The sequence below is a fragment of the Megalops cyprinoides genome, chromosome 11 (genome assembly GCF_013368585.1).
Source record: "Megalops cyprinoides isolate fMegCyp1 chromosome 11, fMegCyp1.pri, whole genome shotgun sequence".
NCBI lineage: Eukaryota > Metazoa > Chordata > Actinopteri > Elopiformes > Megalopidae > Megalops > Megalops cyprinoides.
Window position 1 is genome coordinate 11,374,110 of NC_050593.1, and position 15,356 is coordinate 11,389,465.

The 15,356-nt window shown below is 44.9% G+C and overlaps 1 protein-coding gene across 1 annotated transcript; it reads right to left on the reverse strand.

Moving 5' to 3' along the window:
* Window positions 1-3,214: 3,214 nt before the first annotated feature.
* Window positions 3,215-14,790, reverse strand: LOC118785846 (cytochrome P450 27C1-like). Its single transcript, XM_036540788.1, has 9 exons — window positions 14,503-14,790; window positions 11,258-11,448; window positions 10,472-10,671; window positions 9,907-10,116; window positions 7,710-7,873; window positions 5,445-5,611; window positions 4,856-4,934; window positions 4,238-4,441; window positions 3,215-3,476 (listed from the first exon to the last, which is right to left on the reverse strand). Exons 1-9 carry the CDS (start codon window positions 14,788-14,790, stop codon window positions 3,360-3,362), a joined length of 1,620 nt encoding a protein of 539 aa, XP_036396681.1. The 3' UTR covers window positions 3,215-3,359.
* Between the last annotated feature and the right edge of the window lie 566 nt (window positions 14,791-15,356).

The following is a 15,356-nucleotide window of genomic DNA, read 5'->3' on the forward strand; positions in this document are numbered from 1 at the left end:
AGTTGAGGGCTCTCTCTTTTACACTCACAGGTAGATGTGGGGCGAGAAACTCCCCTTGCTTGAGTTTTGAGAAGACGGTGACGCAGTTGCTGAGGTGCATGCAAACTTACTGCATGACGTATCTTTCCATTTTCTGGCCACAATACTTACAGGCATCACATATGAGGATTGGTTTTGCTTTAGCAGTCACAGGTAAGGATGAGAGGCTCGCCTTGCTACAGTTCGGTTACGTGTATGATGATGTACTCGATGACCATGTATTGCATGATGTTGAACACGTTTTCCTTTCCCCGCAGCTTCTAGATCACCTTCTACACCAGTGAGAGGATGCATTACAGAAGAACAGTATCAATAAACAGAGCAATAAAAATACAAAAGTGCATGGAGATATCTTCACTAAAGCAAATATTCTGTAAAAGAGATCATTTCTCTATTTCTCCCATTTTCACTAGTTGAAAATGTCTATTTCTAGTTTACGTTCTAAAACTTAAAATCCAAAGAAATGCAGTTTCCATGAGTAAACACGACGCGCTAATAAATACTTATAAATCATTTGTGCATTCGAAAAATAAACTGTAGGCTCATGATCATAATTAGTTTCTCATTTTTAGCCTGTGTTAATTAAAGGATAAAAGGCGGTCAAGACTGGTTGAAATAGCCGTCGAAATTCTCTACACACGTGTGGGAAAAAAAAAAAAAACCTTTCGTGGAAATCTCCTCACTCATGCTGAATCGTTCCTCATACGGGAGACACGCATTTACTTCTTTTCCGTAGTTAAACATTCTGCACATATTATGACTAATTTTAAAACAACGTCTAAATTGCAATCTAGCGTTGCCAAGGTGTGGTTTTCATCAGCACCAGGGACAGCTACTGCTGTAATTGGCTAACGTTTGTTGTCACGTGGGATAGCAAACGCGCACCATAAAAGTCTCGGTTATAACCCCTTAACACTATGAAAACTGCACAGCGGTGGAGCATGCTATTACAAGCCAGATCAAAGTGTACGCCGTCAGCTGAGGCAGGACTGTAAGACCAAGAATAGGAAATAACAGTTTTGCCAGCACTTTCCATCAAGGCAAAGATAATGATTGCAGTGTTTATGTTACTCTGACTGAACCATTCGCAACTTTCCTAGGGCACACTGTTAAACAGCTAACATACATTTTGAACCTGGAAGCATATTTATGACCCTCAAATACAAGCCAAGAGGCGGAGATGGTATTTTCTGACCCAAAAAGCCGTCTGAGACAAAACGATCATTAGTTGTTATTGCATGAACGTATTAACAGCCCAACAAATGAAGGGAGGTGGGACGTGGTTAACCCTCTGAACCCTTAGTCAAACTCCGAACCATCAAACTGGCAACATGCAAAACCAGTTCACGTGAGTAGGATCCACGTCCCCATCCCCGAGACCCGAGTTCTTCGTGTAGCCTACTTAATGCAGTTAAACGGTTAAGCAAGGAAGGCAAGGAAGTTTGGTGCTGTACTGTAGTGGGGTTCAATTCGCCTGTGTAATTTTGCCTCTGTTTTTTCCAATACTGACACACAAAATAGGGCAGAAACAGCCCTCACTATATCAGTTTACAAATTGTGTTCCAGCCTCTTGGCTTGTCTCTAATAATTTTCTAACCTCTTCTGCTTGCAAGTAGCTAGCCCTGGTTGCATCCGGGAGTACATGAATATTTATAAAAACACCTAATCTCCTCAAACCGATATCCTACAACTAAGAATTTACGACTAGCAATTCCCCCGACAATACTGAACGCGCTCAAAAGAGGCACTGTTCCCAATTAATGGCTCCCAAAATTTCCTCAGTTATTTTAGGTAACCTTGCCCTGAGGTGTAGGCCTATGCAACTTGAGAATAGCTCCGGCTGAAACATGTCTGTTACATAATTATACGAAGAAGGATCTAAATGTCTGTTGCATTGTCTTCACACAGAATGTGTTCGAGCGGGCGCTGGGACTTTCCAGTCAAATCACTGTGTTTATCCGAGCTAAATGGATACTCAAAGTAACTCAACGTTTGCCACTAGAGGTCAGGTTTGTGTCTCTTTTTAGGAAGACCTGCTATAGGGTGTATTCCACAAATTACAGCGACAAAAACAGAACATTCAGACAATTCCTACAAAGCACTTTTATTCCATATAAAATTCAGCTCACCTTCTGTTCAGTAAAAGACATGACTAATTATGGAGTCATCTTTAACAAAATGTTAAAGTAACTTAATTAGAGTTACAGTTTCCTTAACACACTAAAGCATTTGTATAGCATTTTGTATGCATTTTGATTCCAATTACACACTGAATATTTCAGATGTAATTCTGCCAACATCCAGTCACATTCTGAAGAGCCTAAAATACATACATTTGTGACACTAAACAGATGTAATTGTCAACTGTTTTGATTCTATAGTTACTAGTGTAGGCTCATCTAAGCTTTTATGATTATCTAACTAAATAAATCCTATGTCTCACATATCATTCAGGAGATTTACGTCTATTTGGAATCAATGAAGAAATTTAATTAAACAACAATTAGTTTAATTAAGACAACATACAGGTCTTTGTCCTTCTGTATATGTGAATATGCAGCTACAAAAAAGATTACATGGTCTCATAAGAATTTGACATATTTGGTGCTCTGTAGATCAATTTATAAGATAAGTTACAAAACATAGGAAACACAAACTTGATACAAATAGCCATATTCTAGTCCTATAAAAATGGAGCATCACATGTCCAATGTCTTTGGAAGGTGTCACCAGTCACAACTAAATCCAGTGACCATCATGTCACAGTGAACCTAATAGTTATCATACCAATAGACAAATACCACTAGCATACAGTATGTACAAAATGTAGCTGTTACGCTTGTTCTTCACACAGCATGTCATCTTTAGGGGTCCAAAATCACCCTCTGTTTTGGGACAAAAAATGTATCAGACCCAGTGGCACAAGTAAGTGACTTATCGAGGGAGCAGAGAACTCACCTTTGATGTTCCTTAACCTGCTATTCAGGACTAATATTCTTTACAAGGATAACAAGGATCTGATCCCTTTTTCCTTAATTACATCTGATGATTTTTTTTTGTACTGAATGGTCAAAATCAGGTTGAGGATGCTTTGCCAAATAAAGGTATGTTGTCTACCTCCCCTATTTTTAGCTCAGAGGTCAGAACCCATTTAGATGTGGATGTAGGGCACTGATGGAATAAGCTCTGTGGGTGAGAGCAGTTGTGGGGCTGTAGTGTAGTGCTGCCGTCACAGATAAAGCTGACGCTCTCGTCCCGCTGAGAGTGGTGTTACAGTTTGGAGCCGCACCACACGTCGAAGATAAGTGCAGGAGAGGGGCCTACTGCCGGTCCACAAACTTGACGTTGATGGGGGCTCCGGGGGTGAGGAGTCCGTGGGTTTTGGCCCGGACCTGCTGCGTTTGCGGGGACACTTCAATTTGGAACTTCTGGATCAGCTGTAACAGAACCAGGCCAGAATAAGCGCCAAGACACTCCACATGGCCAGCAGTCAAAACTAATTATGCGCATAATGATGTTGCTGTGATTATGGAAAACATAATCACGATCCTATGAGTGGACACATTGATGATGCACACATATGGATAACATCTAAAAAAGTGTTCAGTAATGCAACCAGGCATCTGCAATGCCAACAAATAACTAATGTAATTTTATAATGGATATAACGTGTCACAGGTTGTACATCTTGCTTGCTTCTTCCAGCTCCACACTTCCCTGGCATGCTGTGAAACTTGGTCTGGGGTGTCAGCTGCCGTGCAGTGAATCCCATGCGCTATTTAAAGGAGGCTTGCTTCCGAAATGCATGTCTTGTCTGCTTCCCCCAGCCAACCATTTGACCTAGCCCTCTGCTTAGCTGACACAAGTATGCAAAGACTGCAGGGAAGGTCATAGCTTGTTACCCCACCTGCCCCTAGAGAGACAGGGAGGGTGAAACACCCAATGCATTTGATGGATCGGCTTTTGTGCATTCGTTATCTCAGTGTACTGCACCTCAGACCACTTCTCCTCAGTGTCATCCTGTTACTGTCCACCTGTGAAACATTCTGCTAATCTCAGGAATAGCTTTAAATAAAGGTGATAATCTGCACAGGTATGCATTTCCTTATAAATTCTTTAGACTGCCAGCAGAGATCAGGGGACACACCCAGGGGAGAAAGCAAGAGGGAGCAGGAGATAGAAAGTAACACGGGTGTACCTGAGTGAGGGCCAGGTACATCTCCAGTTCGGCCACCCTCCGGCCGATGCAGCTGCGGATGCCGTAGCCGAACGGGATGGAGCCGAAGTTGTCGACCCGGTCGGTGGCGTCCTTCCGTACCCAGCGCTCCGGACGGAACTCGGTGGCCCCCTGGAAGGTCTCCTCATCGTGGGAGGTGGAGTAGTGGCACAAAGCCAGCTGAGTCTGAGGGGGCACAAGGAGGGAGGGCAGTGAGGAGTAAGCAGACTACATCTCAAACAACCCCCCCTGTGTTTTTTAACAACTCAGCTCTATCTGACAGTAAAGTGAGCCCCACATGAGGAAACGATAGAACAACCAGTCATTCTTAGGCTCATGCGCACAGTTTTCCACTCTTAAAATTTTGCATTCATTGCTTCCCTCTGCAGTCATGGAACTCTGCATGCAGGCTTATATGTGGTGAGCCGTGGCTGCTGCAGCCATCGCTGTGGTGTTTTGGCTGAGGATATGGCTCCTTCCCGCTACAAGGAGCCTGTTCAGACCAGGCGAAACATGCCCCGCTGCCGGGGGGTCCCACACCCCACACCGATGTGCCAGTTTCAGCCTCACGCGTCTCACGTGTCGGCTGCTTCATCTTACCCCCGCAGGTATGAGGTATCCCCCGACGACGAGATCGCTCTGTGTGATCCGACCGTTTCCCGGGAGAACCGGGAACAGCCTGGGGGAGCAGACGACGGGAGGGAGATGAAACGAGAGATGAGGAGACAGAGAGGAGGAGAGCAGCGGAGGGAGGTGAGGTGAGAGAGAAAATGAGAGGACAAAAATAACAGTCTATGAGTCACAGTCTGTGAGTCACAGAGCTCTCTCACTTGCTTAACAATACCCCTGGCACCATGGAATTCAGGGGATTTGTATGGCTGGGAAATTAATGATATGACACACAGAGGGACGTCAATGCAGATTCCATTCAGGGAGATACAACAACAATGGTTCATTGTCAGTCCAAACCTAAGAAACTGTGTGTGTGTGTGTGTGTGTGTGTGTGTGTGTGTGTGTGTGTGTGCAGATGTGTGAATGTGTGTGTGTGTGTGTGTTTGTACGTGTTACTGTGAATGTGGGAGAGTGTGTGCGTGTACATGTACGTGAATGCGTGTGTGTGCTTGGGTGAACATGCGAGAGTGTGAATATATGTGTGTGTACGTGTGTGAGTGAGGCAGATAGGTAACACCTGAGGGTCTCCTTCACCAGTCCTCGGATGAGGGGCATTCTGGGAATGTCCTCGGAGACAGGCACCCGCTCGGTCCCTAGTGTGTGTTGCACCTCTTCAAAAACCTGCTGTTGCACCTCAGGGTGTAGTGCTAGCAGGTAGATACTCCAGGACAGAGTGAAGGAGGTCTGTCAGAGAAGAAACCAAAGACAGTCAGATCCCTGGCTGAGGTTTTGGTAACAAATCAAACTTCCTTCTTCACACCGGCCACATTTAGGTATAGGCTGAGTGTAGGTTGCGTGAGGGCAACTTACGACAGTGGTTTGCATTTTTGCTAAATTTCCAGCAATATTATAAGTCTCTCACTTTGTCCCTATGAGTCACCTGTTAAAAAGCGAGCACTGCTTGCAAATGTCAGAGATGTTTTTTAGTCTTAATCACAGCTGTCCATGAGCAAGCTAGCTAAAGCACTAACAGTACATGGAAACTGAAGGAGACAAAATGATTTTACTATTGTTCATGTATGTTGCTTTATATATTCTTCTGATACCTGTTTTGTCCTTATAGTGCTAGCCAACCTCTTAAATCTGAGTTAAGCTGAATAGTATGAAACCATCTGAGCATTGTGCATGTAACCTTGTTACAGACTGAGCTCCTTTACTTTTCCACCAAACTGTAGCTTTTTTGAGCAAAATTTTACTCCACTCAATTTCAAGTCAGATAAAATAATAATCTGTTTCTTCTTCATACAAAGCACATCTAAAAACGGACTACAGACAGCAAAGACAGACCTCTCCACTTTGTAGGCCCATACGTGCTGGTCCAAGCCTATCTACAGTGCCAATCATATTTACTAATAGTGATTAAATAGTAACAAAAAATGATATAACAGAGAAAAACGTTCATATTAGATCATTGTGACTGCTTAAAAATTGTCTCAATGTTACGCTTTGCCCTTAACATAATTTGGAAAAACAAATTTGGATTCTTTACAAAGAATACATTTTATTCCATAAAACATGGTCACATTAATTCACACCCCTATAGTTTGTGTTTTGTAAATCCTCTGCTGGCATGGATTACACTTAGAAGACGTAAGATGTGGAGCTTTGGTATGCACATTGTTCCTCATGCGGTATTTTATGTTCCAGTTTAATCAGGAGTATGGATTAACATGGAAGGTACGGGGAGAACCCAAACATGAACACCCATCACTGTCAGCTCTGGGAGTCAGACACTTCCCACACAAGCCTTTAGCATGGTTCTGACAACAAAAAGATCAGAGGCAAAGCCCAGCTCCGAGTTCTCACACTCAGAAACTCATCCAACATCGCAGTAATAACCCCGAACACCTCGTCTGGCGACACGTCCAGCAGAACAGAGTGGTGAGGGACACAAAGAGGCGGTCCGCTGGTTCTCAGCCATGCCTGGCCCGCACCACGATGCCCTTTTGACCAGCACGCACAAAAGAAAAACGGTCACTGAGGACTCCCGTAAATCTGACAACACATAACACCCCCTGACAGCCCTGGGGCATTCTGGGTAGAGGGAGATGCCTCGAGGTGTCAGACAGCTGTTTAACTTGCGTGCACAAAGACCCCCTGTGCAGGACTGCCAGATTGATCAGTTTAATGAAATAAAAACCCTGAGAACGATCCCAGTCCCGCTTTCTTTCCCCTGACCTCAGAGCTCAGCCATCTGGGCTAGCAGGCCCGCTGAGCAGGAGCCAAGCCTGACACGCCTTCAAAACCCCAAGTGCGCCGAAGAAAGCTCTGTTTATAATAGGCTCAATTTTCGTATGGTATGTTCATGCCAAAAAACACGCAAAGCAGGAGATCTCCAGGTTGGCTTGGTGAGTAGGACAGCTAAAACTGGTGGTTTTTTGCACTAGGGGGACCAAAATCAATAAATGATGTGACAGAAATTAGACCATACCAATTGTAATGCAGACAACCGGCTATTCAGTCAAACTAGACCAGTCATTCTGCAAAGTCTAGCACTATGTCAAGCATGTGCAAGATCAAACCCTTCAAGGTGATAATAGAAAAGAGGAAAATCATCAAGCAGAATCAGGGATGGTGTGGAAAGCATTGTTGAGCAGAATGAAAGACAAGCTTGTTCATTTAACCCCCTGAAAGAATCACCCCTCCCTCTTTTCAACCCTGGCTAATCTGGCTAGTGATCTCCTCGCCTACTGCCCGACACCCTGTCACCATTTCCACCCATCTCCTCTCTCTTCTGTTCCTGCCCCCCCCCCCCCATCCATCAAACTAGGTGTCCCCTTACCGTATCCACTCCAGCCAGCAGCATCTCTGTCATGTTGGCGTAGATCTCCTCCAATGTCATCTCCTTGGATACCAACAGGTAGGTCAGCAGCCCGCCTTTTACTTCCTGCCCTGAGGCCAGACGATCCTGAATCTCGGACAGCTTCTTGTCCACGTGAATCTGACCTGGAAGCAGAACAAATGACATTTACATTTACATTCATTTGCTTAGCAGATGCCCTTATCCAGATTGACATACATAGGTTAGAGTTTTTACATGTTTTCCATTTATACAGCTGGCTGTTTTTACATCTGCTCCCTTTCACGCAGGTGAGTACGGGTGCCATGAGATTCAGCTTGCTTTAAGAGACAGTGATCTCCACTGGCATTTTCAGAATATACTGTACCTCACAGCATACTGCAGCTGTCTAGGGGGTATGCTGTCAGTGGGGGAAAGGTTGCTGCCACAGAACTGATTTATGATCCAGAGGCGCAGAAATGGCCAATCCAATACAGCTCTGAAATGGCACTGTTTTTAATGGTGCTGACAGGCACATCTGAGTGTGAACCTCACACCAGCCCCCAGTTTTACTGAGCAGGTGGGAAGGATTAGCTGGGGCTTTTGTTCGTGATCCATGTTTGATGTGAATGGATGTTAATTGGTTTGAATTTGAGGAGGCTGCTAATCTGCCGGAAGGTCCTGTGCAAATGGTCCCCATTCATCAAGATGACCACTTCCAACATCTGGGTCATCAAGACCCTGCCAAACAATCCTGGGGTGTTGGGAAGTGTCAAAGCCCGTCTTGCCAGCATTCATGACTTGTGAGACATTTCTGGGCCACTCTGAGACATGGTGTCCCAATAATGTATATTGGGAGGAGGGGTGTCCACGCAGGAAGTCAACAGAAGCAGAGTACATTAGAGTACTGTAGTTAGTCCTTAATTTGACCCTGTGCCTGTTCTGGGGGGGAAAAGACAAACATTTGGATAGATGATAAGCAAGAGGAGCTAGAGGACCTGAATTAAACATGCAAAACATTAAACAAATGAAAAATGGGCCACTGAACAGAATCTCAAAGTCCTCCCTGATTGAACCCCTAGGGTCATTCAACATCACAAGATATTCTAGTAGAATCGCAAACATTCAATGCTTGGCAAGAGACTGAAAAAGGTCTTGGAATAAGTAATAATTGCATTTCTTCAGAAATGAAAGGAAGCACCAGTGAACTAATAAAAAAATAAATTCTTCTATTTGTTGCTGTTCCTTTTGTTCTTTTTGTACAGACTTGGTGGGAGAGCTCATCAAGACTGTGTGGGTAGATGTAATATGTCCATCCTGAATGATGCTAGAAGGCTTCTTTGTTTTCCGGTTGGGAGCCTTCAGCTTGATTCATTAGACACTTCAGAGAAATGTTTTGAAGAAAGTAGCTCAAGAGGCAGTGCTAACGCACATAAGCCACAACTTCCTCCAGCCAGCATCAGGAAACAAAATAGACCACCCATCCATCAACATGGATTATCGTTACAGTATCAGTCAGGCTTCACATTGATATTCCACTGTATTCTAACTTGTAGCACCGATGGGTCTGGGAGTCTGAGTGAGAAGGACAAAATGAACATGCTGGAACAGTAGGAACTTATTATTTTCATTCACAGTTGGTTTTGTTCGTTTTTGAATAGTAGAGACAGACAAATGTTATTACAGCTGAATCCAAGATGTCCTTATGTCTCCCCAGAAACTGGACTTTGCCATTCTGTTTGAAAAACGTTTTTGTGTGTCATGACTGTGTGTGGGTGCACTCAGGTCCATCATTGGACTTTGAGATTTTGTTCAGTGACGTTATTTTATGTTATGTTATTTAAACACTGAGGTTTCACAAGTGTGCCGATGGGGTCCACCCTATCATCTTTCTAAAGGTTTGTGCTTTCCCGACAAAACCCTGCTCTCGGCTCTTTTTTTCCACATAAAACAAACACAGAATCAAACCAAGAACTCTGTGTTGCAAATGCTAAACCTCAGTACTACTTCCATTTCATTCCCACTGAAGGTTGACCAGCACTCTCTATAATACCTGTCATTGATACCCCCACATGTTCCTCTCATTTTTCATTGGCTCAAGGATGCCCAGTGAGTGTTCAGGACTCCACATACAGAGCGTTAGCAAAGCGGCTCTCATCTTTTCCCATTCACTTGCAAATACACCTGAATTGGTACTCACTGAATTTGAAGAGGCCGTCCCAGGAGTGGCAGAACTCCTTCCAGGGTTTGGGAATGATGGGGCGGAGCCACTTGGGGATGGCGCCGGCGTACATGGACGTCTTGAAGGAGCTGAACATGAGGTGCAGCGCAGCGATGTACTCCTGGCTCTGCTGGGGGATCTCCTCCTGCAGGCAGCCCAGCCTACTCTCGTACAGGATGGCGGCCACGCCTGGGAGAGAAGGAAGACACAGCGTGAACCGCGCACGACAAAAACCAGCCGAACCAAACACACAGATATCACACTCCCCCTCTTTGTACCTCCCTGGGTGTGGATGTGTGTGTGTGTGTGGTGGGGTTGTCATTTTTCTGTGCCCTGGCCAAATTACCCAATCCCCCCCCCCATGCGCATATCCAATATATCCTTTTGAAATTACACAGATCATCCATTTATACAGCTGGACATTTAATGATGTAATTTCCTCAAGGGTACAACAATGGTGTGCCAGCCGGGAACTAAACTGCTTGCCAACACTACAGCATGCTGTTTCCCTAAAAACCACACACACACACACACACACACTTACCCTCCATGGCGTATTTGAAGAACAGGTCGTTGACATTGAGCACGGTGACTCCGTCCTGCTGCCGGCTGCGCAGCACGCGGACCCTGCTCACCAGGTCGGCCACCACGCCGTTGATGTCGTCGGAGAAGACGGCCACGTCGCGGGGGCGCAGGATCAGCTGCCGGAGGATGCTGCGCATCTTCAGCCAGTCCTCCCCTTCCCTGCGGGACAGCCGGGGCGAGAGGCCACACTCAGCCAAAACATTCATCAGCAAATAATTTTGTCTCTGATTAATCCAGTGCTACAGCAACAATGACTTTTTTCCTCCTTAAGATGGACTGGTAGTTTTGATTATATCCAGAAGTCGCGTCATTGTGAATAAAGAACAATAATTACATAACTATTTTATATAGCACTCCTCTAAAGCCCTAAGATGGTTTATGCAATCATGTCTGAAAAAAAATGAACAAGGAGGCAAGCAAATGGGGATTTTAGACATAGGGCATATCAGGGAAAGGGGTGAAGTAAGTCAGAGGGCTGATGCTGCAGTCTATTCTGAATATTCTCATCCAGCTCACTGGATGATGCTCCTGGGTCCTATGAAGTTTTGACGCAAATACAGCAAACTCTGTACACGACTCCATGTCTGGAAACATGGTTATTGAAAATATTGGAGTTAGAACTGACCCGGGATCAGTGTCTTGGGAATTTAGACTGAAAGGAAGACCTGTGATGAGCAGGTGAGTAGAATTATTTGAGTGAACGGAAGGGATCGGTCAGGTCGGAGGTCAACAATCAGACACTCACGCTGAGATGAGCCCTGTGGCACGCCCTCTCATGTCACGGTACTCCTTCCACGACTCCATGTTGGCGCGCTGAGGGGCCACGCCCTCCGCCCTCAAGACCTCAGCCACCATGTCCCGGTCCGCAATCGACACCACAAGCTGCGGGCCGAAATGCGACTTGAATATCTTCCCGTACTTCTGGCTGTGCTCCAGCTGCGGGGAGGGAGTGATTTGTGGTTAACGCTCAGTGCGAACACTGTGGCCATCAGCTGTCAAAGCTGATGTGATGTTGTTGAGTGATGATATCAGCAGCAGAACCAGAAGCATCTTCAGCCCAGTCTATCAAAAGTCATCCACCTCTTTGTCTATAAAGGTGCTGAATATGGCGATAAACAAACTAATTCAAGACAACGATCAGCAAGCTTTCACCGCTGACTATTTCAATTTTCTCACCATAACTGTCATGTCAGTGATGTTTACAGCATTCCATGCCACTGGAATGGAAAATCATAGCATTCATTACACGTTTTTATTACCAAGGTTAGTTACAAATTTAAACTAACCTTGGTAATCTTCTTACAAAAAACATTTTAATTCATTTCAGTGAATTTTGAACTTGTCATGGTGTGTTACTGGAAGTTACATACAGAAATACTGTGTAAATCCATGGACAAAGGCAAAAGAGCTGCTTGTGGATCAGTCGTGCTGGGCTTCCTATGGTCAGAAGTAGAGCCTCTGCTCCACCGAGTGACTCAAGATGCGCACAAAGGATGCTCTGTGTTTTCACTCGGCCCTCCAAAACATTCACACCCCTGTGCTATGGACAGACCTTTGAAACTGAACACCCCTTTCAAGGGAACTTGGCAATTAGCATCACAGCTGTAACACTTGGGTAAAGACTGTGTAAAGCTCAAACCATTCAGTGCGAAATGCAGGGAATTCTGGACAGAGACAATAGGTCTATATGTAAATACGCACAATACAGTAGCCTACAATCTTTTGGTCAGTCTGGCAATAGTTATGTTATCCTTGGGCCAGACCATTAGATTCTCTATTAGCTGAATGTGTTTTGTGTGTCAGCCGCACAGTGAAAGCATGCATTTCAGGTCGTTTACCGGAAAAAGACTTTTCAATCTCTCAGCAGTTTGCAGAGTTACGGAACATTGTTTTAAGCAGCTTTGCATTTGTATGCATCAGCGACAAATTTTAAGGTTAATCCCCCCCCCCCCCCCCCCCCAATCAGGTACGGTCTTCACTCTTTTCAATCTATTCAGCTCGGACGCACGTAAAGATCCTTATTGTTCTAAATAAATGTTTGCACTTCTCCATATCAAAGAGTTGGCTCTTTCCTCCGTCGCTTTTGTGTCATCGCCACGGCCTTTTCAAAAAAACTGTTTGTCGGCACCATCCCCCTCCCTCTGACTGCACTGGAATACGCTAAAAGGAAGAGATGGGTCCCTGCACCTCAGAATACGTCCGATATGGGAAGCTTTCATAACCGAGTCAATAGGCTACACTTATGTAACGTAAACTGGTTTTAAAAGTAATGTTGCTGAGACCGAATTGACCTGCTGAATGGAGGTGTTGGAGATGTGGAAAACATTACGAAACGTAATATTACAAAACTTACACACGCGACTGAACACTGATACATTATTATACTTTCTTACTGACAGACACCCAGTCCGCACGGCGAAATAACCAGGACAGTTTATTGTGCATGAGTGTATTTTCCGTTGTGCCACGTGTAATTTGCATGCTAACAGTACAGTTCCGCTAGGGATTTGGATCCGCTAGGTTCCAAACGCTCCATGGGGTGGTGGGGAAAGGGGGGGGGTGTCAAGATTCTGACGTCAAGACCCCATCAGGAGCCAAAAAACGTGACCGAACCGTCCGAAAACACACCGCCTTGAACCAACGCTCCAATCAGTGGGGGAACCTCACTTGGAATGTGCGCCTGGTTAATAAAGTCTGCAAAAAATATGAATGTAATAAAACCATATGCTGCACTCATCCGCGCTACGGTGTGGTTGGTGTTAACGTTGCCATGCATGGCAGGTCCCGTTTTAAATTCTGAATAACGCTGGTTCGTGTAAAATGAAGGCAGTCAGCACAAATCAGACGGGCTGTTAAGGACATCCCGGGAAAGTCGTGTATTTTTTCTGAAGTTAGACAGCGGATATTCGCTTCCTGCCCTTTAAATGTATGCATTTAAGTGTTTGACAGGCAAAAGCTACCGGACCACCATTTCCACTGTGGTTTTGGGCAGTCGCTGCACAAAACCCAGGTTGAAGCTGGGCAGTTCTTATGGATAGTAGAAGCCAAGGGTAAACTGGATTCTCTTTGCGGCGAAAACTTGGAAGTCTGTAACGTTAGATTTTTAACCTGCCACCTACAAGTTATTCTGTGAAGCATATAAAAGTGTACCGTCTACCCTTCCAAGTGAAAACTTGAGGTAGTTTCATGAGGTAGGTTACCCTGTCTTCTCCTGGTGCTCACAATTACCCATGCCCTTACTTCTGAACTGAAACAGAATTGTTCATAAAGGTTTAATGTAGACATTCTGTAAAAAGTCAATTCTTCATTTCACGCTTAATGCACATATAATCGCGAATAAGAGGTGGTTTACGCAACAAAGTGATTACTGTTGCCTTTTCTTTTCTTTAGCTTCCCTTGGCAACCCCCTGCAAGGTACTCAAATTTCCCTGTGGGGGCGGGGAAGCCTGTGCCATTATGCAACTCCAAACTTGGGCACGCGCATTTTCCCGTGCGCTTCTCGAGCGAAACAATTATCGGTGATGGGAGGACATCGCAATTGGGTATACGAGATTGCACGCGTCCCAAGACATTTCTATACTGTACACTTGCGCGAGTTTTCTTCACGCAACGTCATGGTACACAGTAGAATTGCAGGAGATGGAGGTATGTGCTCGCCTCCGGTGCGACCCCACAAACTTTTTATTATTATTTAATACGTACGTTAAAAAGTGCGCGCACATGTGCTGTGCAGATGTGTCCTTAAATGCACTCCCTCAATGTCAGTATATTACGTTACAGTTGCTTAATGGACGACTACAGCGATTTACTCAGCTCAGTTTTTACATGTTATCCATTTACAGTTGGACATCCGATGAAGCGACTACCCTTTACAAGGGTAAAACAGTAGGGGTATCGAACTGGCAACCTTTGGGCTACAAACACATTTTCACGACCAGCATACCACACTGCAAATCTAAGTGTGCAGCTCATAAAATAAGACAGACCCACCTGTATTTCGTGGATCCGACTGAACCCGTCCTTATAAAAGAACTCGATAATATTACTGAGAGTGCTTGGTCCTGGCATCTCCTTCAGGGTTTTTACTTTAGTGTCCTTTCCAGCCGCCGCTGCCGGGGGAATAAAGCTCTTAGGCAACACATTTTCCTCAACTGCTGGCAGAGACTGACTTGCAGAGTGCTTGTGGAAACCAGCTGCCTGTAGCAAAAAGTATCCGCTCTCCGCCTCCCTGGACACTCTCCTGATGCAAAGGTGCAGCATTTTCTTAAAAGGTGCCATTGCGTGTCCTGCCTTAATTGCCGTTGACAGTAAATGCACGATTGTAAAATGTTTCCACAAGTAGCCGAAGCTGATTTCCTCCGATCAGACTCGAATCCTGCTGGTGCCGAGCACGAAATGCTCATCCAAGTGGTAATTGCTAGAGATGACTACGCTTCACGGTCCCACCGACGCTTATAAAGCCAATCTTCTGAGAGCGAACGTGTAGAAAGAGATGGGATGGGCTGGCGGGGTTGGAAGGACTTCAAATCTGTCTCATGATAAAAAAGTGAAACTCTGCCAAGTACACTGTAAAGCGCACATCATAAAACTCCGATGAGACTACCAAGTGATACCCCCTCCCACAAAATCTCGTCTGAAATTATGTGTTGGGAAGAAATGTATGGGACACACTTTATTAAAAAAAGAAAAAGAAAAAAAGTGCAGCTGAGATTTTTGGTCCCGTGTCAGGACTTTTGATTATAGTTGCCCAACGTAAGATGTTCATTGCACAACATGCATTATGAAAGATGACTAAGTTACAACACATGGATTTAAATATCATTTTTAAAACAAAAGACGACAAA

Bases quoted from the DNA above. Each gene is read 5' to 3' on its own strand.
- LOC118785846 (XM_036540788.1), bottom strand. From the start codon at position 14,790: ATGGCACCTTTTAAGAAAATGCTGCACCTTTGCATCAGGAGAGTGTCC. The intron at 4,442-4,855 runs GTAAGATGAAGC...GTGCCCCCTCAG, and splicing joins GATACCTCATACCTGCGGGG to ACTCAGCTGGCTTTGTGCCA. The intron at 3,477-4,237 runs GTACACCCGTGT...GTTCTGTTACAG, and splicing joins TGTACCTGGCCCTCACTCAG to CTGATCCAGAAGTTCCAAAT.